Genomic DNA, 25,942 nt, shown 5'->3' with positions numbered 1-25,942 from the left:
GGACCTCAAGTGTCATCTCAGGTATCCGATCGGAAACCTATTCCCTTCCTTCTAGGTTTCATATCGTCGCCTCGATTATACCGCGATGGTATGAGTTGCTCCCATCCTCAAACCATTCTCTCATTGTCTTAATAGCTGCAGTGGCTGCCTCACACTTAATCTGTGTATGTCAATGGATCGGAATAGCCTCCAGTGCCTTAGTGGGAGTGGTCCTCATCTCTCCACCTATGCCAAGACAACATGTTCTCTGAACCTGTGACACTTCCAGTTAAGTTTCCTATCCGTTGTATGGTCCTTATGATGCACTTTTTCTCCATAGCAGTCCACCAAACTTCTGAGGTGTAAGTAGGTTAGGTTGAAAAGAGGGTGCATGAGGCGTAAGTAAGTATTGGTCTAATCACGCTCCTGCAGAGCCAGTGGACTATCCTCGGATTCAGGCCCCATTTTGAGCCTACGGCCCGTCTACATAGTGCCCAACATCTATGAGCTTTCTCCGCTCCTAAATGTGACACTTCCAAGTAAGTTTCCTATCGCTTTCCAACGCTTGCAAATTATTCCATTTTATTATCAAAATGCATGCTCTGTTGAGAAAGTTCATCGCGCGCTTCTTCCACGAAGGCGAAGCCCATTTTTTCCTCAATGGCTACGTAAATAAGCAGAATTGTCGATTTTGGAGTGAAGATCAGCCAGAAGCATTGCAAGAGCTACCAATGTCCATTCAGAAAGTCGCAGTTTGGTGCGGTTTATGGGCTGGTGGCAACATTGGACCGTACTTCTTCAAAGATGATGCGACACGTAACGTAACAGTGAATGGTGAGCGCTATCGTGAGATGACATCCAACTTTTTTTTTGCCCAAAATACAAGAGCTTGAGTTGGATGACATGTGGTTTCAACAAGACGGTGCCACATGCCACACAGCACTCGTAATAAAGGACTTATTGAGAGGCGAGTTTGGTGAACATTTTATTTCGTGCGATCTAACGCCTTTAGAGTAGTTTTTGTGGGGCGATGTTAAAGGTCATGTCCACACAGACAAGCCCGCTTCAATTGACGCATTGAAAGACAACATTGAAGCATTTATTCGTGAGATACCCGACCGAAATGTTGGAAAAAGTATGCCAAAATTGGACTAAGCGGATGGGCCAATTTCAAACGTCTTCAAACATTTAATTATATGGACCGTATCGATTTAAATAAAGATTTCATGCATTTTTCTGAATTTCATATGTTTTTTTTTGTTGCAAAACTTTCCTATAGCTTTAAAAAATCACCTTTCAGTTGACACGAGATTTCAGACGGGGAGACAGCGGCGTCCTAAAGTGGCCAAACGACGAAAAAATTGGATCTACAACTTTTTATCTGTTGATCTGAGCGGTAAAATATGTTCTGGACATTTGTAGAGGAGGACACAGGCTTCCATGAAAATGGTCTATATCATAAATACAGGGTGAGGTACACGGTGTCAGAGTTCACCGTCGGGGTCAGTCAGTCGGGGAGACAGTGGCGTCGTACAGTGGGCCAAACGGCGAAAAAATTGGATCTACAATTTTTTATCTGTTGATCTGAGCGGTTAAAAATGTTGTAGAGGAGGGCACAGGCTTCCAGGGAAATGGTCTATATTTTAAATACAGGGTGAGGTACACGGTGTCAGAGTTGACCACTTTCCACTTCTCTGACTTCAAGGGGCTATAGCTTTTGATATAAACCAATTTGCATGATGGCACGAGGTTTCAGACGGGAAGACAGCGGCGTCGTACAGTGGGCCAAATGACGAAAAAATTGGATTTCCAATTTTTATCTGTTGATCTGAGCGGTAAAAAATGTTCTGGACATTTGTAGAGGAGGACACAGGCTTCCAGGAAAATGGTCTATATCTTAAATACAGGGTGAGGTACAAGGTGTCAGCGTTGACCACTTTCCACTTCTCCGACTTCAAAGGGCTATAGCTTTTGATATAAACCAATTTGCATGATGACACGAGGTTTCAGACGGGGAGACAGCGGCGTCCTACAGTGGGCCAAACGACGAAAAATTGGATCTACAACTTTTTTTTTATACTGGAAATTTCATACAATGAGAGTGGAAATGGTGTAGTAACATTACAAATTCCTAGAACATCTAATAGACAATTATTTGTTATCAAATACAATTTAATGAAATTAAATAAAACTAACTTTTGATTTAGAATAATTATTTACTAACTTCAAAGGGAATTCAATGCTATATAAGCATTTGTCTAAAATCAACCTTTGAGTAAATCAGAACAAGGAAAGCTTGAAGAATATGAGGACATTAGTTTTGAAATATATACTTCCAACCCTAATACTTGGGTGTTACTCCTCACTGGCAGAAGAAGAGCGTTGGGATTGTAAGAAAGTTCTTAAAGTTTAATGTTTTATTTAAACTCTAACTGTGTGCTCTTTCCGCCTTTTAGTGGATGCCTATTTTGAGGATTTGGACAATGGTCCTAATACCCAAGATCGCATTGTTGGTGGTGCCAATGTGCCCGAAGGAGAGTTTATCAAGTACCAGGTCTCATTGCAGTATCTAAAAAACAATACACATCGACACTTTTGTGGGGGATCCATTATTTCCCCAAGTCGCATTCTAACTGCAGCTCATTGTGTTGTGGGTCATGGTCCCGAAAAGTTTTCTGTTCTGGCAGGTGTAACCAACTTAAAGGACCCCGATGGCATACGATCTCAGGTGACTGCCATTGATACTCATGAGAACTACAAACCGGTGAATGGAAATGACATAGCCATATTGTCTATTGAGCCACCATTTGAATTGGATGACACTCGTATGGGGACCATTAATGTGGAATATACCGATGAAGTGGGAAAAGGTGAGGAAACAATTCTTACTGGTTGGGGTTCAACTCGTCATTCGCGTAAATCACCACATTATCCAAATGAATTGCAAATGCTGCAATTCAAAACTATCAGCAATAGAGAATGTAAGAGAAAAATGAGCATGTTAACGGATACGGAAATTTGTGCCAAATCTCAAAGACAAACGGGAGCATGTGCGGTTAGAAATATTTGGAAATTTTTTAAGTTTTTGTTTTTAGTAATTTTTTGATTATTGCTTTTTTAGGGTGACTCTGGAGGCCCCTTGGCTATGGAACGTAATGATGAAATGATTCAAGTTGGTATTGTCTCATATGGTAGAGCCAGATGTGGCTCGGATGGTCTCGATGTGTATACGCGCATCACTATGTTTACTGATTGGATCAAGGAAAGAATGTGTTCATAGAATATCTGAAATTTCATTTAAAGATTGAACGAAATAAAAGTCTTTAATATTTTTTTGTTGTTTGGAACTAATTCAAAATTTAATTAGATTGTCTTAAATAAAAAATTTTGAAAATTGTCAAAAAATTGTTTGTTATATCTCTTAAACTTAAACTTAAACTAAGAAATAATTTACATTGCTATCGATTTACAAATACAAGCAATGAAAATTATTCGTGAATCGTATTTTAAGGAGATTTTTTAATAATTATGATTACTTTAGAATCATATATCGGTAAAATTTTTTATGAAAGTGATTTTTAAAGAAGATATTGGAGAAAAAACAAAGTTAGGTGAAATTTTCAACAGCATCAGTTTTTTTAAAAGAGTAAAAATAGTTTCCCATTTTTATAAATGACAGACAAACTTCGATGGATATGTGGAATTTTTGAAGGGTCATGGTTCGGGGAGGTGGGAAATTCAATTTTGTCCTTCGAAGTATATTTGAGAGGGGTAGATCGACTTTGGTGATTTTTTGTTAGAACTCTAACTGTAGGGACATGGGGGACCACAGAACTGGTTGGTATAAGAAAGGGCTGCAAGACTCTTCAAAGGGCGAAAGCCCAAAGGGCATCACACAACTGGCACCTCTAAATAGTTAAAGTGACCTCTAAATTATGAGACAGGACCAAAATAGTCTAGGTGAGATTGCCACTCTAACCTTACCTAACCAAAAGCTGAGCTAAGGAAATACAAGCTGAAGCTGAAAAATGCTCCTAGGTGGATTTCTGCAGCTCCGTGGAGAAACAACCGAGATCTCTAGGCTCCCGAGTATCTTGGCCTCAATACCTTTTACGGCAGGGTATATAAAGAAGTCACAGAATGTATGAACAGTGTCTATCGAAGAAAAACTACAACAACAGCATGGATATAATAAGGGAAAGTCAGAGAGAAGTAGATCGATTTTGGCATTTTTTTTTTTAAGCAAGAAGGATCTAAGGAAGTCTATTCAAAACGGAGAATGCCCAAAGCGCAACACACTACTGGGACCTCTAAATAGTTTTAAGTGAGACAGAATCAAAATAGTGTAAGTGAGATGCCCACTCTAACCTTACATAACCAAAAGCTGAGCTAAGAAAATACAAGGTCGAAAAATGCTCAGAACAAGTTCTAGGTGGAATTCTGCAGCTCCGTGGAGTAGACAAACGAGAGCTCTAGGATACGGAGGATTATAACCTCCATACCTATTACGGTAGGGTATATTAAGAAGTCACAGAATGCATGAACAGTGTCTAGTGAAGAAAAACTACAATAATTCGTGGATATACATTGCCAGGGATACTCTCCAACGAATAAGGTGGAACCATAGAGAACCATATAGTATCGTCGAAGGTTGTTGGGGACTTTTGTCTTAGTCGAAACTCGCCAGGACCTGATAATGTATCACCGGTTGAATTGCAAGCTAACCCAAATGTATGTGTTTTGGGTTAGTGAGATACATACTCTGCAGGTATTGAAATGTTGTTGTAGCCATATGTGGCGATCCTCGATTAGCTCATATAGGTGAGCAAGCTCGTTCCGGTCCAAAGGGCCGAACGTCTCGGGAACATGATGTCCCGTCAATAACTCGCCTTGTCATATCGATGCCGCCCGACCTCTCACAGAGACTTTCTGCTCGATACCGCTGTTTGTCCGCGACTGCAAATGCAGCTACTCTGTATGGAGCATTCCATTATCCGCAACCTGTGGACGCGCCCGGTAGCTCGCAGCTAATCTTATCGTGATATTAATATTACATAGATTGCAGTTCAAAGTTCCAGCCTGTGTGGTGCTAATAGGTATCCCGTGCCGGGAATGTCGCATATATCCGTGGGTAGCAGAAACACAAAGGTCATTTTCATTGCAATAGCAGGAAACCCGTACCACATAAAAGCGAAATATTTTCGTCACCTTAGTTTTATAACATTTCGTCACATTGTTATTATAAAGACTCTAGTAAGATTGATGGGATCATTTCTGGAGATTGCCTGCTCGGTAATAACATGTTTCTATCAAGGGCAGACCCACTGAAACAGCCCCTTCATGATCTAGTCGGCTGACTATAATACACATTACTAACATTTCTTGACAATGAAGGTGCTTTCAATAATGTTAACCAATGTCTATCGTGAGGGAACTGCACATTGTGGGCATCAATATTACTGTAAGAAAGTTTATTAATAATTAACATACTACAAGTAAAACATCCATTACAGCAGGCTTGGGATCTGGGTATCTAAAAGATGGGTCAGCAGAGGAATACCCCAAAAAGGAAGGTGTATTATCTCCCCTACTAATATTCATTCCAAAAGCAGGGCAACCTTATCATACAAATGCTTCCTATTAGTCCTATTAGAAACATGTCCAAGGCCAAAGATCCTTAGATATCGCTTGTCGACAACAGCATGCATATGGAAAGGGCAAGCCCACTGAACTTAGTTGACTGCATAGAAGGTTCTCTCGCTGTCAAGGAACGCACAATGACACCATTTTTTGACATTCAGGGTGCTTTCAATAAAGTAAAACCAACGTCAGTCATGAAGGAGCTGGAGTTTCTAAATAAATAAAGCTTTTATTGGCTTCAGACCCCTTATCGGCAGATCGGTCTATATGGCAGCTATATCTTAATATAGTCCGATCTGAACCATATTTAGGTCGGGTGTCAGGAGGCAAAAAATAACTCACTATATCAAATTTTAGCAAAATCGGTTAAAAACTAAAGCTTTTATAGACTACAGACCCTATATCGGCAGATCGGCCTATATGGCAGGTTAATCTAAATATAGTCCGATCTGTACCATAGGATGTTGGGAGGCTTAAAACTGCGCACCATTCCAAATTTCAGCGAAATCGGATGAAAAATTAAGTTTTTATGGGCATTAGACCCTTTATCAGAAAATCGGTCTATATGGCAGCTAGATCGAAATGTAGTCCGATCTAATCCATATTTGAGTCAGATGTCAGGAGGCTTAAGATAACCCACTGTTTTAAATATCAGCAAAATAGGGTAATAAACAAAGCTTTTATGGTCTTCAGACCCTTTATCGGGAGACCGGTCTATATGGTAGCTATATCTAAATATAGTCCGATCTAAACCATATTTGAGTCAGATATGGGGAGCTTTAAAATAACGCACTGTTGCAAATTTCAGCGAAATCGGATAGTAAATAAAGCTTTTATGGTCTTCAGACCCTTTATCGGGAGATCGGTCTAAATGGTAGCTATATCTAAGTATAGTCCGATCTAAACCATATTTGGGTCAGATGTCGGGAAGCCTTAAACTACTCACAAAATCGAATGAAAAATAAAGTTTTTATGGGCATTATACCCTTTATCGCGAAATCGGTCTATATAGCAGCTACATCCCAATATGGTCCGATTTGGCCCGTTCAAGAACTTAACCAGCGTGCATCAAAAAGACATATCTGTGGCGAATTTCAGCGCAATATCTCAATTTTTGAAGGCTCTAGAGTGATTACAACAGACGGATGGACAGACGGACAGACACAGGGAAATCGTAAAATCGTCTTAGAATTTAACGACGATCCGAAATATATATACTTTTTAGGGTCGGAAATTGATATTTCGATGTGTTGCAAACGGAATGACTAAATGAATATACCCCCTATTCTACGGTGGTGGGTATAAAAGGTTAGAACAATAAATGAAGTAGTTTTGATTTTATTGAACTTTTAAATAAATAAAGCTTCTCTGTTGCACCCGATGTATTACCCGATGTTGACAACGTTTTGAACAGTGTGTAGTTGAATCTGTATCGTATCCACGGTAGCGCAGAGGTTAGCATGTCCGCCTATGACGCTGAACGCCTGGGTTCGAATCCTGGCGAGACCATCAGAAAAAATTTAGGTGGTTTTCCCCTCAATGGGAGGCCACCGTAGCGTAGAGGTTAGCATGTCCGCTTATGACGCTGAACGCCTGGGTTCGAATCCTGGCGAGACCATCAGAAAAAATTTTCAGACGTGGTTTTCTCCTCCTAATGCTGGCAACATTTGTGAGGTACTAAGTCATGTAAAACTTCTCTCCAAAGAGTCGTTGCACTGTGGCACGCCGTTCGGACGCGGCTATAAAAAGGAGGCCCCTTATCATTGAGCTTAAAAACTTGAATCGGACTGCACTCATTGATATGTGAGAAGTTTGCCCCTGTTCCTTAGTAGAATGTTCATGGGCAAAATTTGCAATTTGCAATTTTGGTTTCCCCTCCTAATGCAGGCAACATTTATAAGTCCGTTCGGACTCGGCTATAAAAAGGGGGTCCCTTATCATTGAGCTTAAACTAGAATCGGACTGCACTCATTGATATGTGAGAACTTTGCTCCTGTGCCTTATAGGAATGTTCCTGGGCAAAATTTACATTTGTAGTTTGAATCTCCTTGACATCCTAACCTAATATGGGCCAATACTCTTGTAAACAGTTTTCGGGTCACAAATGTTAACGGAATTTGGATAAGATGTCTATCCATGTTGGTGGGTATCCAAAGTTCGACACGGACGAATTTAATGCGTTTTTCTTGTTATTTCTGTCTTTATTGGAAATGGTGTAACCTGAGGGAATAGCTAATTGACATTGCAAATTTTCATATCTCGCCGTGTAAGTTAATTTGAGTGAAGTATTTTGTAACCTTACGCGTTATATAAAAACTTTTACAGAAAATCAACAAGTAAGCATTCCGTTAGAAAATAATTTCTTAGAATATGTCTGATAGTTCTAGCATATTTACTCTCTTGGTTCTACTTGGGTGTTGTACTAGACTGGCTGCTAAACAACAAGCGAAATGTAAGAAGTTTTTCTAATACAATTCTAATAAAGGCTTATTGCCATAGTATTTTCAGAACGACACGGAGAGCCTCAAGATTGAATTATGAGAGATGACATTTCTGCTGAAGAAGGACATTACAATAAGTACCAGATTTCTGTAGAATATTTAAAACCAATAAATTCAGGAAAATTGCAGTGGACATACTTTTAAATTTTGTTTGTATTCTAATAAGTTAAAATAAAAATTTTAAAAAATATTTTTTTTTGCATTATATTTTTGTTATGATATTTCGCTCTATGGTTGCACCAAAACTTTACGCTCAAGGATGATGTTTCAAACTCCCCGATTATTTTTCAATCCAACTAAACAAACATACATTCAAATCAGTAGTGTTGCCTTTCCATGAAGTAAGGCACACTCTTTAGTCCATTTACAAGCCATTTTTTGTTTGTTTGTCTTGCCTCAAATTGGGTGGCATTTCAGTTCACTTGATAATTTCGTGGTATTGACACCTACACCCGCTGCTGTGGCTGCGACTGTGTGGCTTATAACGACACCAATCAAAATCAACAATTGACTTTTATTCAATTACAACGACTATATCGACTTTTGGCCAAAGCCAACAGACAGACCACCAACAACTACCGCCATCGCCACCTCCAACACCACCAACGACTATTGAACCTTGTCTGGGTTTATCAGTTGTATTCGTTCGAACCTATCTGCCATTACCACCGCCATACATTGTCGTCCCATACTGACGACCACAACCACTTTTTGTCTGGGTTGTATTCATCCGCTTTTTTGCGAAATGAATTTAATCAGTGAAATAATTTAAATATTTCTCGATTAAACTGTGTTGTGCAACTTAACAAACGTCTACATTTCTTTTAATTCCATACATACGATATCGTTGAAGAGTTGCCAAGGGTTTAAGGGAAGAATCGTATAGTAAACATGGGCGGGTTCGAATCTGATATGTCTTCTATTAAGGATAACGTTCCAAAATTTTATTCTTCAAGTTTTTTTTTGCCTGTTAAGGCGAAGATCATTATTTTATAATTCCCATTTTATTTCTCTTTCGATACGAGTTTTTATGATCGAAGTATTTTATGATGGAAAAGTAAAGCCAGAAGATACCACAACTGAAGATTCCCACCAAAGGCTTTCATCTCTCACTTCTGTGGTATCACAATCGACCATAATTGTCGAAGTAAATCAGATTTAAGACTGCCACTATAACCTATCCTAAGGGGAATTGGCGGCATATATTAGCTCAATGCGGATATTAAGGATAGCTAGCCTAGGTGGCACCCCGGAAATGTCAGTGTCCACAGATAGCTCCCATATAAACCGATTTTTGGATTCGACTTTTGCTTTTTCCTGGTGAAGGAGATTTTTGAACCGGTCCCGTAGAGCATTTTTTTCAAAAAATTTCTACCACGTATCTTGGGCAAAATTTCTTTCAAATATCACTTTAGAAGTCTCACAAATTCTCTAAAATCTTTAATTCTCTTATTTAATAAGTAAAAGCGTGCTAAGTTCGGCCGGGCCGAATCTTATATGCCCCTTCACCATGGATCGCATTTGTCGAGTTCTTTACCCGCCATCTCTTCTTAGGCAAAACAGGATATAAGAAAAGATTTGCTCTGCTATTAGAGCGATATCAAGATATGGTCCGGTTTGGACCACAATTAAATTATATGTTGGAGACCTGTGTAAAATGTCAGCCAATACGAATAAGAATTGCGCCCTTTGGGGGCTCAAGAAGTAAAATAGAGAGATCGATTTATATGGGAGCTGTATCGGGCTATAGACCGATTCAGACCATAATATATACGTATGTTGATGGTCATGAGAGAATCCGTCGTACAAAATTTCAGGCAAATCGGATAATAATTGCGACCTCTAGAGGCTCAAGAAGTCAAGATCCCAGATCGGTTTATATGACAGCTATATCAGGTTATGAACCAATTTAAACCATACTTGGCACAGTTGTTGGATATCATGACAAAACACGTCGTGCGAAATTTTATTCCAATCGGATAAGAATTGCGCACTCTAGAGGCTCAAGAAGTCAAGACCCAAGATCCGTTTATATGACAGCTATATCAGGTTATGAACCGATTTAAGCCATACTTGGCACAGTTGTTGGAAGTCATAACGAAATACTTCATGCAAAATTTCAGCCAAATCGGATAAGAATTGCGCCCTCTAGAGGCTCAAGAAGTCAAGATCCAAGATCGGTTTATATGGCAGCTATATCAGGTTATGGACCGACTGGAACCATAATTGGCACAGTTGTTGGAAATCATAACAAAACACCTCAAGCAAAATTTGAGCCAAATCGGATAATAATTGAGTCCTCTAGTGACTCCAGAAGTCAAGATGTAAGATCGGTTTATATATCAGCTATATCAGAACATGGACCGATAAAGCCCATTTACAATCCCAACGAACCTACACTAATAAAAAGTATTTGTGTAAAATTTCAAGCGGCTAGCTTTACTCCTTCGAATGTTAGCGTGCTTTCGATAGACAGACGGACGGACAGACAGATCGACATGGCTAGATCGACTTAAAATGTCATGATAGTCCCATCCTATGGTGGAGGGTATAAAATGAATTTGTGTTTGTTTGTCGGTTTGTTTGTTTTTTTCCGTATAGACTCAAAAACGGCTGAACCGATTTCTTTGAAATTTTCACAGATTGTGTAGGTTGGTCTGGAGGGAAACGTAGGATGTATAATTTTTTGATATAGGAAGGGGGGCGGAGTCTCCCCCTTACCCCAAAAGTACTACCTAAAAATAAAAGTGAACCGATCGGGACAATATGGGACTCAAATGAAAGGTATTTAGGAGTAGAGTACGAATTTCGTATTGGGTCATTGGGTCCAAGTAACTGGGGGGCCGCCCCAACCCCAAAACCCCCTAAAATAGGTTTTTTTGGAGATCATGACAATATGGGATTCAAATGAAAGGTATACGGGAGTAGATTGCAAGTATGGTCAGGAAGGAGAAATAGGCTTTATAATATGTTGATTTCGGAAAGGGGCGAATCCTCCCCAAATGAAAGGATATCCAAAGAGGGGGGAGGACCCTCCAGCTTACCCCAATTTGCAAAAACGCCAGATCTCGGAGATGGGTGCACCGATTTAAGCCAAATTTTGCATGCCAACTTATGGTACCCCAGAAGCACGAAATTGGTATAAAATTTTGAAGTGAACTAACATGGGGGGACGTCCTATCTCAAAACCCACCCCAACAGACATGTTTACCGACTAGGCCAATATGGGCATGAAATGAAAGGTATTGAAGAGAAGAGTACGAACATGGCATAAAAATGTCACCCTTAATGTGGGGGGGGGAGGGTCCCCCAACCCCAAAAACACCACCCAATAGGACACTTTTACCGCTTTGGTTAATATGGGTATCAAATGAGAGGTATTTAACAGTAGAGTACAAACATGGCATACAAACTTTCAAAAACACCAGATCTCGGAGATGGGTGGGCTATTTAAGCGAAATTTTGTTTGTTTATAACAACAATAAAACAAAAATTTTGTTTTTTTTTTGGTCAGGACGGAAGATCGTATTAGTAAAGAGCTCGGATAAAATAAAGAGAGTGAAAGAAGGCACAGCGGAATGGGCCCTGTCCAGGTAATTTTACATAAAAATAATTTTTTTATGATATATGGCAACTCATATATTTAAAATTGTATATGAAATAGTAGCAACTCCAACAAACGGTGCTCAAATTCTACTCACGACACAACATCAGCATGGAAAACCCTGTGAGAATGCCTACCAATCAACACCTTGGCGTATTCGCATGTACAATGCAAATCAGTTCAACAAACAGCCATCCCTGCAATACGCTCCAGTTGAGTTTTTTTTTCTCCCTTTATTGTTGATGGCTGTTGCACATTGTGCTGCCGTTAGCGGAAGGTAGATTGGCTGAGTTAAGCTTTGCGCGTGTTACAATGAAGCGTTGATCCATGGCCGGTTGGGTGTTCAGTTGATGTGGTCCTATATATAAAAAAAGGCTAGATATGTTTGTAGGCATCAGATGTCAGGTTAGTTTCCTTTCGACTTTTGTGTGTTAAATCTGATTTCAACCTTTAACTAATGAATCATTTTATTTTGTTGGGAGGCATTTGCAGTTGCATTGCATGGGCAAGAGTTGCGGTGGACACGAATATTAAAAACCCTTCAGCATACACTTTAATGTGGTGCTGATAAATGAAAATAATTTTAATATATTTTTTTATAAGAATTGAATATTTATACCATGTTTCATGAGATAGTGGGCATGGTATCAAAAGATCACCTTCATCTGACCGATCTCCTGATTTAAGATCTTAGACCCATATAAAGCGCACTTTTACCCGCTTTGGCACAATGATTTGTGTTAATAACCCCCTTATACATGTGTCATCCCCCGATACATAGTCTAAATCGGTTCATAACCTGATGTATGCTTCTTTAGCCTATAGATTTGGTTGAAATTTTGTTCTGTTAAAACTTCCAACACCTATGCCTAGTATGGTCTAAATCGGTTCATTACCTGATATAGCTCCCATATACACCGATCTCGGATCTTAACTTCTTGAGCCGCCAGGTGGCGTAATCGGACTTTCTCTTCAAATAGCTTTCATATTGACCGATCTACCGATTTAAGATCTAAGACCCATAAAAACCGCACTTATTACCCGCTTTGGCACAATGATTTGTGTTAAGATCTCCCGATACATGTGTCGCATATATTCAATTTGGTCTATATTTTATTATAGGTGAGGTGTTTTATGTAATGACTTCCAAAAACTGTGCCTAGTATAGTCTAAATCAGTTCATAACCTGATGTTGCTCCCTGATGTATGCTTCTTAATCCTGAAACATACATTCTCTTTAAACTTCCAATACCTATACCAAGTATGGCCTAAATCGGTTCATTACCTGTTATAGCTCCCATATACACCGATCTCGGATCTTGACTTCATGAGTTGCTAGGGGCGCAATTATTGATTGTTTTGATTTCCAACAACTGTGCCATATATGGTCTGAATCGGTTAAAAACCTGATATACAATAGCTCCCATATAAAAAGATCTCCCGATAATACTTTTTGAGCCTATAGAGGGCGCAATTCTTACTCGATTTTGCTGAAATTTTGCTCTTTGGTCTCCAACAGCCAAACCAAGTATGGCCCCAATTGGTTTATAACTTGGTATAGCTCCAATAGCATAGCTATTCTAATCCATTATCCTTTGTATGCCTATAAAGAGTTATCGGGCAAAGAACTTGACATATGCGATCCATGGTGGAGGGTTTATAAGATCCCCAATTGGTTTATAACTTGGTATAGCTCCAATAGCATAGCTATTCTAATCCATTATCCTTTGTATGCCTATAAAGAGGTATCGGGCAAAGAACTTGACATATGCGATCCATGGTGGAGGGTTTAAAAGATTCGGCCTGGTCCAACTTATCACACTTTTACTTGTATATGGTTAAGATGTTTAATCTAGAGATGGTATTGCTGCCATATATGAAAAATGCACTAAAAACAATTTTATAGCCTAAATATGAACGTTTTGGGACCATATGCAACTAGGGTTGCCCAAAAAGTAATTGCGGATTTTTTAAAAGAAAGTAAATACGTTTTTAATAATACTTAGAATGAACTTTAATCAAATATACTTTTTTCTAAAGCAAGCTAAAAGTAACAGCTGATAACTGACAGAAGAAAGAATGCAATTACAGAGTCACAAGCTGTGAAAAAATTTGAAAACGCCGACTATATGAAAAATCCGCAATTACTTTTTGGGCAACCAATATATGCATTGAAAGTGAATAATGCAAAAATATGCGCAAATACATTAATGCCATTTTAATCCAATTTTCTTGATTCGTAATGATATATTATTGTATTTAGACGTACGACAACGAATATGCATGTGCATAAATTCCGAACCCTTGTTGTTAAATTTTTTGTAATCCCTAAAGGTATGCAATGTTTTTGGCACAGTTGTATTCATCATAGCCCGTGATAGGCCAATTGTTAATGCTTTGCTAATTCAACTCTTTTACTGGCATGTTACACATTTTGTGACAAACTAATATTATTTCCTTATTTCTTAGGGTCCTCAATGTATAAGACGCAGTGTGGCCTTAACAAAAGAAAAAAGCCCAAAACTAAATTCTGTGGATTTTCGATGGCATGATATGCTTGTTATGTATCTCTGCTCCCATATCGATCTATATGTCGGTCTGTTCGTCCGTCCGTCTGGCTTGGTGTGTATGTCTGCATCGATGATAGTTTGTGGTGTGCATCGTCGATCAATGGTCTCAAAGTTTGGCGAATTAATTATGCACACCTTCTGAGCTTTGTTTTGCCTCAAAAAACAAAAACAAAAGGTCCTCACCTTTGGACTACTGTCTTAATTGTTGATACGCGCTGCTTCGGTGTGGGGCATGAGTATGATTTTCTCTTAAACATCAAATGGCTTTATTTAAATCTTACATCCATTCAGAACACCCATACGTATCCTTGGCTGGGGCGTAAGTTTCTTTCCTCATCTTTAGGCATGATTTGTTGAGAGCTGAAATGGAAAGGGACATGGTGTGGATTGGAATGGACTGGGACATGGCATGAAGTGTGGTTTGCATGTCATTTCCTGTCGTGATGTTAAAAAAGCTGCAAATATAATTTGAATTGGCGCCTTGTTTTACGATGCGAGAGGAAAAGGATGGAGAGCAGGAAAACGGAGCATATCTTGGAAATTTTACTTAATTGGCCCACCCAATAATATATGATGGAAGCAATAAGGCTGCAAGTGTGGACGAACCTATCGTTAAACACATTGGTTTGCCTGAGGGGAGAAAAAAGTTTTTCTTGAGAAGAAAGGTAAACTTTCTTATTTTCTAACCAGTGTTGCCGTATTTTGAAAATTTGGAGAAAATGTCCTGTAACTATAAACATTTTTCTACAGAAAAAATTTTTTTATGGAAATAAATTTTTGACAAATTTTTCTATAGAAATAAAATTTTGGCAAATTTTGACAAAATTTGCAAAAAAAAAGTTTGACAAAATTTTCTATAGACAAAAAATTTTGACAAAACTTTCTATAAAAAACAATTTTGACAAAATTTCCTAAAAAAAAAATTTCTAAGAAAAAAAAATTTGACAAAATTTCTAAGAAAAAAAATTTTGACAAAATTTTTATAGAAACAATTTTTTTTTTAAATTTTCTATAGAAAAAAAAATCGACATAATTTGTAGAAAAAAAAATGGACAAAAATTTCTAGAGAAAACAAATTTTAAAATTGTCTTTAGAAAAAAAATTCGACAAAAATTTCTAAAGAAAAAATATTTTAAATTGTCTATAGAAAAAAAATTCGACAAAATTCTCTATAGAAAAAACAATTTGACAAAATTTTCTTTTAAAAAATATATTGTTAAAAATTTCTATAGCAAAAAAATTTTGACAAAATTTTCTATAAAAAAAAGATTCTGACAAAATTTTCTATAGAAAAAAAAAATTGGACAAAATTTTTATAGAAAAAAATTTTGACAAAATCTAAGAAAAACAAATTTTGACAAAATTTGAAAAAATTTTTATAGAAACAATTTTTTTTTAAATTTTCTATAGAAAAAAAAATTCGACAAAATTTGTAGAAAAAAAAAATTGACAAAAATTTTTAGAGAAAAAAATTTTAAAATTGTCTTTAGAAAAAAAATTCGACAAAAATTTCTAAAGAAAAAAAATTTAAAATTGTCTATAAAAAAAAATCGATAAAATTCTCTATAGAAAAAACAATTTGACAAAATTTTCTTATAAAAAAAATATTGTCAAATATTTCTATAGCAAACAAATGTTGACAAAATTTTCTATAAAAAAAGATTGTGACAAAATTTTCTATAAAAAAAAAATTGGACAAAATTTTCTATAGAAAAAAATTTTGACAAAATCTTCTAAGAAAAAAAATTTTGACAAAATTTTCTATAAAAATAAAATTTTGCCAAAATTTTCAATAGAAATAAAATTCTGACAAAATCTTATATAAAGGGTGATTTTTTTGAGGTTAGGATTTTCATGCATTAGTATTTGACAGATCACGTGGGATTTCAGACATGGTGTCAAAGAGAAAGATGCTCAGTATGCTTTGACATTTCATCATGAATAGACTTACTAACGAGCAACGCTTGCAAATCATTGAATTTTATTACCAAAATCAATGTTCGGTTCGAAATGTGTTCATTCACCGTAACGTTGCGTCCAACAGCATCTTTGAAAAAATACGGTCCAATGATTCCACCAGCGTACAAACCACACCAAACAGTGCATTTTTCGGGATGCATGGGCAGTTCTTGAACGGCTTCTGGTTGCTCTTCACTCCAAATGCGGCAATTTTGCTTATTTACGTAGCCATTCAACCAGAAATGAGCCTCATCGCTGAACAAAATTTGTCGATAAAAAAGCGGATTTTCTGCCAACTTTTCTAGGGCCCATTCACTGAAAATTCGACGTTGTGGCAGATCGTTCGGCTTCAGTTCTCGCACGAGCTGTATTTTATACGGTTTTACACCAAAATCTTTGCGTAAAATCTTCCATGTGGTCGAATAACACAAACCCAATTGCTGCGAACGGCGACGAATCGACATTTCACGGTCTTCAGCAACACTCTCAGAAACAGACGCAATATTCTCTTCTGTACGCACTGTACGCATTCGTGTGGTTGGTTTAATGCCCAATAAAGTAAACTCAGTGCGAAACTTGGTCACAATCGCATTAATTGTTTGCTCACTTGGTCGATTATGTAGACCATAAATCGGACGTAAAGCGCGAAACACATTTCGAACCGAACACTGATTTTGGTAATAAAATTCAATGATTTGCAAGCGTTGCTCGTTAGTAAGTCTATTCATGATGAAATGTCAAAGCATACTGAGCATCTTTCTCTTTGACACCATGTCTGAAATCCCACGTGATCTGTCAAATACTAATGCATGAAAATCCTAACCTCAAAAAAATCACCCTTTATAACGAGCAAAATCGTGCTAAGTTCGGCCGGCCCGAATATTGGGAACCCACCACCATGGATTCTGCTAAAAATGTATACAAAATAAATTTAGTTGAAGGGCATGATTTTATTCTACATACCAAACTTCTGTCAAACCCCCCTCCCCCTTACCCTAATTTTCAAAAACGCCAGATCTCGGAGATGGGTGGTGCGATTTTAGCGAAATTTGTTGTGTCTTCTTGTAGCCTAAAAACAAAAATTTGGTATCTAAATTTCCAATGGGGTACCTAGGGGTGCTGCCCCATCCCCAAAACCTACCCAACAACACCCCTAAGTCGGACATATTTACCGACCATGGTAATATGGGACTCAAATAAAAGGTATTTGCGAGTATAATACTTATCTGATATCCAAATGTGGGACCAAGATTCTGGGGGTTCATCCCTTACCCAAAACACCCCCAAATAGGACTTATTTACTGACCATGGCAATATGGGTCTCAAATAAAAGGTATTAGAGTGTAGAATACGAATTTGGTATTCAAATGTGCGACCAAGTGTGTGGTGGGCCGCCCCTTTCCAAAATACTCCCAAGCAGGACAAATTTACCACCATAGCAATATGGGGCTCAAATGAAAGGTCTTTGGAAGTGAAACACGAATCTGATATCTATATTCGGGAAAAGTGTCTATGGGGCCACCCCACCCCCATAACACCACCTAAGTAGGACGGGTTTGCTGACAATTGCAATATGGGGCTCAATTAAGAGGTATTTTAGAGTAGAACACGTATCTGATAGATATTTTCACTGTCACTGAGTGACAACCCCAAACCGATCATGTTTGCCGTCTATGGAAATATGGGCTCAAATGAAAGATAATTGGGAGTAGACCACGAATTTGAAGTCAATATCGGGACCAACAGTCCAGGGAATGTCCCACCCCCATAACAACCCCCAAATATGATGTATTTGCTCGTCATGACAATTTGGGTCTTACAGAGAGTGGAGCTCGATTTTGATAGTTTTTAGGGCCCCTACCCCAAACCGGACATAATGAAAAGTATTTGAGATTAGAAAACAAATTTGATATCCAATTTCGAGGCCCATGGCAACATGGGGTTCAAAAAAAGAAATGATATTTGAGAGTAGAGCAGGATGCTGATTTACTTTCAGGGATGTTTAAGGGACCATCCAACTCCCCAAAACATACCTTAATCCGACATATTTATGAGCCCAGACGTTCAGCGTCATAGGCTGACATGCAATAACCTCTGTGCTACGGTGGTATTAAGTTTTTGTTCATATGCAGATAAAGTTAAAATGTGGGCAGTATTGGACTGTTTTGTGATAGACCTATCTTCTGATTTAGGGCATTGAGATCATAACAAGCTCATTTATTAACCGATTTAGGGCCTTGAGCCCATAACAAAAATGTCAGCTATGTTCTTACGATGATTATTTTTTTTTTTTTTAATTTTTATATTTTTTATAAATTGGGAAAAAAGTAATTTCTCTAGTGGCAACACTGTTTCAAACAATTCCAGGCGATGCCAGCATGGGTTCTATCTTTTTGTGTTAAACCTTTATTGCCATTCCTTTCAAATATCAAATAAAACAAAAGAAAAATCACAAATAAAGTTTAAAGTTCACAACACTTAACAATGTCTTCAACACTAGCACCACCACCACCACCACCATCATCATCGGTAGATTTTTGATATGCAGCCTTTTTCTGTGGCCTGGTGATTCCATTTTTTTTTTATTGTTTCGGAAGGCTCCATTCAACATTCATGCAAACATATTATTTTTCTCCTTAATCAAATCAGCAACTTTTAATCAGTCAAAAGGAGCAAAACAAAGAAAAAACACCCAAAAGCATTGAAAGCATGTCGGCTGGAACGCATGCCAAAAATAAAGTTAAGAGAAAACCATATTCCTGATGGGAGCGAGGACACAGTGTGCAGTCGCCAACCTCTTGACATTGACACAGTTGGTAGTTGTTGCTTAGTGCAGGTATTCAATTTTGCTTGCTGATGGTGTGCTCTTCATTTGGGCTAAGAAGTTTTTTGTTGTTTGGTTAATGTTTTGTCATGCCACCCACAGGTTTTGGGTAACATAGAGAGAAAGAGACTGGGAAATGTAACACCTATGCTTGCTTAAGGGAGGACTTTATTTTGTCATCTTATGTCGTAGGTTGATGGGATGAAGCGGAGTTTTTTTGAATTGGATTCATTGCTTTATCAATTTCATAATTTCATAAGTAGTGGCCTTAAAAGTCTTCGAATAAGATATGGGAAGTGGAGTAAAACGATTGTGACGAACAGCCTCAACTATTGATCGCACTTGTCATTCATTTTAGCACTTTTTCCCTGTCACAAACTAAAAGAGTATAGTTGAAGGTTACAAGGCGATCGGAGAAACCAAATCGCCGGTTTGACCGATTTGGACTATATTTGACGTGGATGTTGAATGTCATACAGGTAAAAAAATTGAGCCATGTTCGATAATAATTGGATCTTCTGGTCTGGTTGTTGTCCCGAGAACTTAAATCGGAAGATATGGCTGATATTTCCAAATGTAGCCCGATCTTTACCAAGGCATAACAGAACTCATTGTGCTAAATTTTAGCGAAATCGGTTAATAAATACACCTTTTATGGGCCTAAAACCTTTCATCGGGACATCGGTATAAATGGCAGCTGTATTTTTATCTGAACTGATTTGCGCCGTATTAAAAAGGGATGTCGAGGAGCCATACAAAACTCGCTATACCAAATTTCAGCGAAATCGGACAATAACTACGCCTGTGAGATCGGTCTATGTGGCAGTTATATCGAAATATAGACCGATCTTAACCATACTCGGTACGAAAGTAGAGGTACTTAATGCAATCCATTATGCAAAATTTCAGCGAAATTGGTTAATAACACACTATTGGGTTGCCCAAAAAGTAATTGCGGATTTTTCATATAGTCGGCGTTGACAAATTTTTTCACAGCTTGTGACTCTGTAATTGCATTCTTTCTTCTGTCAGTTATCAGCTGTTACTTTTAGCTTGCTTTAGAAAAAAGTGTAAAAAAGTATATTTGATTAAAGTTCATTCTAAGTTTTATTAAAAATGCATTTACTTTCTTTTAAAAAATCCGCAATTACTTTTTGGGCAACCCAATATTTATGGGCCTAAAACCTTACATAGGGAGATCGATCGACCGATCTGGGCCGTATTAAACAGGGATGTCGAGGAGCCAAACATAATTCGCTATACAAAATTTCAGCGAAATCGGACAATAAATACGCGTGTTATTGGTCCAAGACCTTAAACTGAGAGATCGGTCCATATGGAAGTTAAATCGAAATATAGACCGATCTTAGCCATACTCGGTACGAACGTAGAGGGGCCTATTGCAACTCATTGAGCATAATTTCAGCAAAATCGGTTACTTAATTCACCTTTTATGGGCCTAAAACTTTAAATAAAAAAATGGGTATATATGGCAGCTTTATCCAAATCTGGACTGATCAAGGCCTTATTGAATAGGGATGTCGAGGAGTCTAATACCAATTTCTGCGAAATCGAAAAATAATATCACCTATTATGGGCCCAAGACCTAAAGTCGAGAGGTCAGTCTATATGGCAGCTGCATCCAAATCTGTGTTCTGTTACGACTTCTAACAACAGTGCCAAATACGTCTATAACCTGATATGGCTCCCATGTAAACCAATCTCTCGATCATCGTTGTTGGTTTCTAGAAGCTTTAAATTTTGCTGGTTTGACAGAAGTTTGGTATGTAGAACAAAATAATGCCCTTCAATTAATTTTATTTTGTATTTTTAGCAGAATCCATGGCGGTGAGTTCCCAAGATTCGGCCATCGTGGACTTAACACGTTTTTTCTTGTTGTTCCTAAGGCGAAACTTTAAAAATAGTCACCTTTCGAGTGTATCCCCCGCATTCGACCGAGCTGCTCAATATACTGACTCCTTGCTCAGTCAAATCAAAAAGGAAATAAGTTGTAGTCCGATTCGGACCATAAATGATTTGAATGCTGAACATTGTAGAAGTCATTGTGTAATATTGGGTTGCCCAAAAAGTAATTGCGGATTTTTCCTATAGTCGGCGTTGACAAATTCTTTCTTCTGTCAATTATCAGCTGTTAATTTTAGCTTGCTTTAGAAAAAAAGTGTAAAAAAGTATATTTGATTGAAGTTCATTCTAAGTTTTATTAAAAATGCATTTACTTTCTTTTGAAAAATCCGCAATTACTTTTTGGGCAACCCAATATATCAGTCCATTCGGTTAAGAATTGCGCCTTGTAGGGGCTCAAGAAGCAAAATCGGGAGACCGGTTTATATGGGAGCAGTATCAAGCTATAGATCGATTCAGACCATATTGGACACGTACATTGAAGGTCATGGTGGAAGCCGTGATACAAAATTTCTGCCAAGTAGGATGAGAATGGCGCCCTCTAGGACTCATCAAATCAAAATCCCAGATCGGTTTATATGGCAGCTATATCAGGTCATGTATCGATTTGCGCCATATTCAGCACTGTTGTTGGAAGTCATAACAAAACACCACGCACAAAATTTTAGCCAAATCGGATAAGAATTGCGCCCTCTATCGGCTCAAGAAGTCAATATTCAAAATCGGTTTATATGGCAGCTATACCAAGTTGTACACCGATTTCAACCAAACTTCGCATAGTAGTTGGAAGTGATATCAAAACACCACGTGCCAAATTTCAAATCGATTCAGACCATATTGTATACGTATATTGAAGGACATGGTAGAAGCCGTGGTACAAAATTTCTGCCAAGTAGGATGAGAATTGCGCCCTCTAGAGGCTCTAGAGGATCAAGAAGTCAAGATCCCTGGTCGGTTTATATGGCAGCTTTATCAGATTATGTACCGATTTCGACCGTACTTCGCACAGTTGTTGGAAGTGATACCAAAACACCACGTGCCAAATTTCATCCAAATCGGACAATAATGCTCCCTCTAGCGGCTCAAGACCCAAGATCGGTTTATATGGCAGCTATATCAAAACATGGACTCGGACCGACCGACCGAGAATGACGAAATTAATATATATTAAAAATCTTTTTATGAGAATGTGTCTATACCAGTGACGAGCACACAATGTCAGTCATGTGCAAGCCCATGGCCTTGCTTGGGATTAGTTCCTTGTGTATGTAAATAGTAATGCGTAACAGTATGAGTATTTTTGCCCATATATACGCTCCAAAAAAAAATCCTTGGAGGCCACCGTAGCGCAGAGGTTAGCAGGTCCGCCTATGACGCTGAACGCCTGGGTTCGAATCCTGGCGAGGCCATCAAAAAAAATTTTCAGCGGTGTTTTTCCCCTCCTATTGCTGGCAACATTTGTTAGGTACTATGCCATGTAAAACTTCTCTCCAAAGAGTTGTCGCACTGCGGCACGGCGTTCGGACTCGGCTATAAAAAGGAGGTCCCTTATCATTGAACTTAAAAACTTAAATCGGACTGTACTTATTTGATATGTGAGAAGTTAGCCCCAGTTCCTTAATGGAATGTTCATGGACAAAATTTTCATTTGCATACGCTCGAAAACTCATTCATTCTCTCCAGTAGAATAGACACAAAGGAATAATCATTTGCGGCCATCGCAATACCTTTGCAATGAAAATGATTTTGGTTTTACAACAGTACAAAAGTTTTTTTTAACCTAGGCAAAGCTGCCAAAGGTAGATTCGTTCAATAATGCAACGTTTATGGTTAACGTTTGATATGTCGAAGGGAAAAGCTACTCGGTTACAATAAAAGAAAAAGTATTTTGTTTGTCGTAAAAAAGTTCCAAACATTATATTTTTTGCGTGTAGCTACTATATTTGACCAGTGATGGTAATGACAGATTCGTTATAGCATTGCCCAAATTCCACTTATATGCGAATTTGCCCATGAACATTCCATTAAGGAACAGGGGTAAACCTCTTACATATCAATGCGTGCTGTCCGATTCAAGCTTAAACTCCATGATAAGGGGCCTCCTTTTTATAACCGAATCCGAATGGCGTGCCGTGGGGAAAATTTTTTACATGGCATAGTACCTCACATATATATCCCCAGCATTAGGAGGGGTAACCACTTTTTTGTCTGTCGATTTCGCTCCATCTGAAAGAGTACACGAAGGCGGCCTTCTCGAATATTGACAGGGCATTTAACAATGAGGAAATGGGTCGACAGTCACCGCCTGAGCCGCATGGGGAGACAGAATACGGCCAAGTTTCCCTTCTGGACACTGTGGATGCAGTGGGCAGACTGAGGAGGGTTTCAGGAGACAGGGATTGGATTGAGCCTATACTACGACACACACAACATTTCAGGCAGAGCGATAGCACATAGATAGACACGAAATAAATTCTGTTTTTGAAATCAGTTGTTGTCGCTGTTGTTGTAGCCACATTTGTAAGGGGAGGTAGCGATCCTCGTCAAGCTACAAAAAGTCAGCAAGCTCGTTCCGGCCCATAGGACCGGTTGCCGTGGGAACGCTATGGCCATTGGTTATTTAAAGACGCCAGTACAACGCTTTGTCATATCGAGCATCACATGCACTCTGCATTTAAGCAAGAGCTATTGCCGCCCGGCCTCTCACTGAGAATCTCCACTCGATACTGCAGCTACTCCGTATACGAAGCATACGATGTGGGTTCTAGTACAGTGAGGTCGAAGTGTGTGGCTTGAATCCCTGATAAGACCCCAGTTTCACGACGTAGTACTAACATAGATTAAAGAATACGACAGCGCCGTACTGGCGCTTACCCCCTACTTATTTCTTGTTATCACATATTTCTCACCTTTTTCGTTTTCACAACAGATCAGACTGGCCACCTTTTCATGGTCAGACTGGCCACCCATTCAACCTTAATTATTAACAATTAATTCTACAGAAAAATCATGGAATGGCAGTTTTCTAAAAAAAACATTTTTGGTTTTAAAATTTCTTCAAACTTAAAATTTTATCAGCTGACACGAAAACGGAACGTAAAATCTTGTTTTTACTGAATTCTACTTTTCGGTTACATTCAACAGACGTTTGGTAATCGTTTGTATGTGTTTTCAAAACAGCTGACATGTTTTCCTACATTTACGGTATGTTTACGAGAGCTTAAGCAGGCCTTCAAAAAATAAATTTTTTTATACACAGTTCTATAAAGGGAATCTGTCAAATAAACCTATTTCAAATCTACATTTAGTTTTGTGAATAAGGCCGTTAGGGTAGATTAATGCCCATATTCACAAAACTTATTGCAGCCTTAAAGTAGGTTTATTTGACAGATTTCCTTTACAGAACTGTCAAATAAACCTACATTAAAACCCCGTTTACACTGCTCATTAAATCCGGATTAAGGCTCTCGTCAGCTGATTCCACAAAGGGAAAACAGATGATCGAGCCATTAAATCCGAATTTAAAGAGCAGTGTAAACGGGGTTTAAGGCTGCAATAAGTTTTGTTTTGTGAATATGCCTATCCCATGACGAACAAGTACACTGTCGGGGCAGCCCTTGCCGATGAAGAACTCTATGGGGTCAATCCGGTACGTACAACCGGCTGCTATGAGTATTATATTGTTGGCACCTCCTGACTTTTGCCTTACCTTAATTGACTTCTGTTGATTTTGAAGTTTGAATATGACACTTGAATAAATCAAATATAAGTCGCTTAAAAATGAAAATTTTCTTCTGCATTTTGTTCGTAGCCCTGTCATCCTCATTAACAATAAGCCAAACATGTGCTGGAAAGAGCCTTCAGGATGTTTCATATGTAGTTTCTATACATTTTCAAAAATTTGATAATCAATACCACCACCAATGTCTGGGAACAATAATCCAAGAACAGATCATTTTAACAGCGGCCCATTGCTTTTATAGCTGTCAAAATCCCAAAAAGTTTCGTGTAATAATCAATCAGAATAAGGAAATGAATTCTGCATATTATCATGAAGTTGCAACAATTGTTTTACATGAGAATTTCTATCCCTTGCAAGGGAATGATATTGCCTTGGTGAAACTTGCTGTCCCAATGGTGCTGGATGGTAAATTCCTAAAGAAACTCAATTATAATCATAGCGAATCTATAGAGGAAAATGTTCAAGGATATGCAATTGGTCGAAATCGCAGTAATGTGTTAAAGCCAAATGGCAGTTCAAACAAATCCTTAGAAGCGATGGACAATGTTTACTTCAAATTGATACCACTTCGTATTATAGATTACAATAGATGTCGGCAGAGGAAGTTTGTGCATCTAACAAGAAATGAACTGTGCACTTTAGCCTATGAAACTTCAGGACCATGTGATGTAAATATCTGTAAAATCTTTGTTCGAATAGTTCTTATGAATTTTATTATTATCTGAATTTTCGTTCTGGTTTAGGGTGATTCTGGTGGCCCCTTGGTTAATGAATATCTTAATGTGCAATGGGGTCTATTATCTTATAGTAGATCAATGTGCAAGCCTCATCGCATTTATGTGTTTACTCGCCTGCAACCATTTGTGGAATGGATAAATAAAACCATGAGAAAAATGTTAACTTAATATTTTGAGAATCCTTTCGACTGAAATCCTTTCGATATGAAATTGAAAATGTTTGTTCTGCAAGATCAAAAGCAAGAAGTCTTCTTCAGAAGGCTCTGATTCCCAAGGCTCTGATTGAAATTTGGCAGGAAAGATTTTCTCTTGACTCTCGACGTTACTGGTGAATTTTATATAAATCGGTTCAGATTTAGATATATAAATATACCAGCCGAACCGGGCCCGCTCCGCTGCGCCTTCTTTAACTCTCTAATATCTTCTTTGGGTGGGGACACTTCGCCCTGAATGCGGATATCGT

The 25,942-nt window shown here is 38.2% G+C and overlaps 2 protein-coding genes across 2 annotated transcripts; both read left to right on the top strand.

Moving 5' to 3' along the window:
• The first annotated feature begins 2,284 nt into the window (after nt 1-2,284).
• LOC106083262 (chymotrypsin-2-like) lies at nt 2,285-3,259 on the top strand. The gene is made up of 3 exons (XM_013246176.2): nt 2,285-2,369; nt 2,436-3,034; nt 3,101-3,259. The coding sequence occupies exons 1-3, from the start codon at nt 2,285-2,287 to the stop codon at nt 3,257-3,259; spliced, it is 843 nt and encodes a 280-aa protein (XP_013101630.2).
• Nucleotides 3,260-5,385: 2,126 nt separating this feature from the next.
• On the top strand, nt 5,386-25,889 carry LOC106083270 (chymotrypsin-like elastase family member 2A). The gene is made up of 4 exons (XM_013246184.2): nt 5,386-5,440; nt 14,470-14,613; nt 24,812-25,410; nt 25,486-25,889. Exons 1-4 carry the CDS (start codon nt 5,386-5,388, stop codon nt 25,645-25,647), a joined length of 960 nt encoding a protein of 319 aa, XP_013101638.2. The 3' UTR covers nt 25,648-25,889.
• Nucleotides 25,890-25,942: the final 53 nt, after the last annotated feature.

This window comes from Stomoxys calcitrans, chromosome 2 (assembly GCF_963082655.1).
Source record: "Stomoxys calcitrans chromosome 2, idStoCalc2.1, whole genome shotgun sequence".
In the NCBI taxonomy this organism is placed as follows: Eukaryota; Metazoa; Arthropoda; class Insecta; order Diptera; family Muscidae; genus Stomoxys; species Stomoxys calcitrans.
Note: the sequence above shows the minus strand (reverse complement) of the source record. Positions and strands in the feature narration are given on the sequence as shown.

Coding starts and splice junctions, on each gene's coding strand:
- LOC106083270 (XM_013246184.2), top strand. CDS start 5,386: ATGTTAACCAATGTCTATCGTGAGGGAACTGCACATTGTGGGCATCAA. Junction 5,441..14,469: donor TTGTGGGCATCAATATTACT/GTAAGAAAGTTT, acceptor CAAAAACAAAAG/GTCCTCACCTTTGGACTACT. Junction 14,614..24,811: donor TACGTATCCTTGGCTGGGGC/GTAAGTTTCTTT, acceptor TTTTGTTCGTAG/CCCTGTCATCCTCATTAACA.
- LOC106083262 (XM_013246176.2), top strand. CDS start 2,285: ATGAGGACATTAGTTTTGAAATATATACTTCCAACCCTAATACTTGGG. Junction 2,370..2,435: donor AGAAGAAGAGCGTTGGGATT/GTAAGAAAGTTC, acceptor TCCGCCTTTTAG/TGGATGCCTATTTTGAGGAT. Junction 3,035..3,100: donor GACAAACGGGAGCATGTGCG/GTTAGAAATATT, acceptor TTGCTTTTTTAG/GGTGACTCTGGAGGCCCCTT.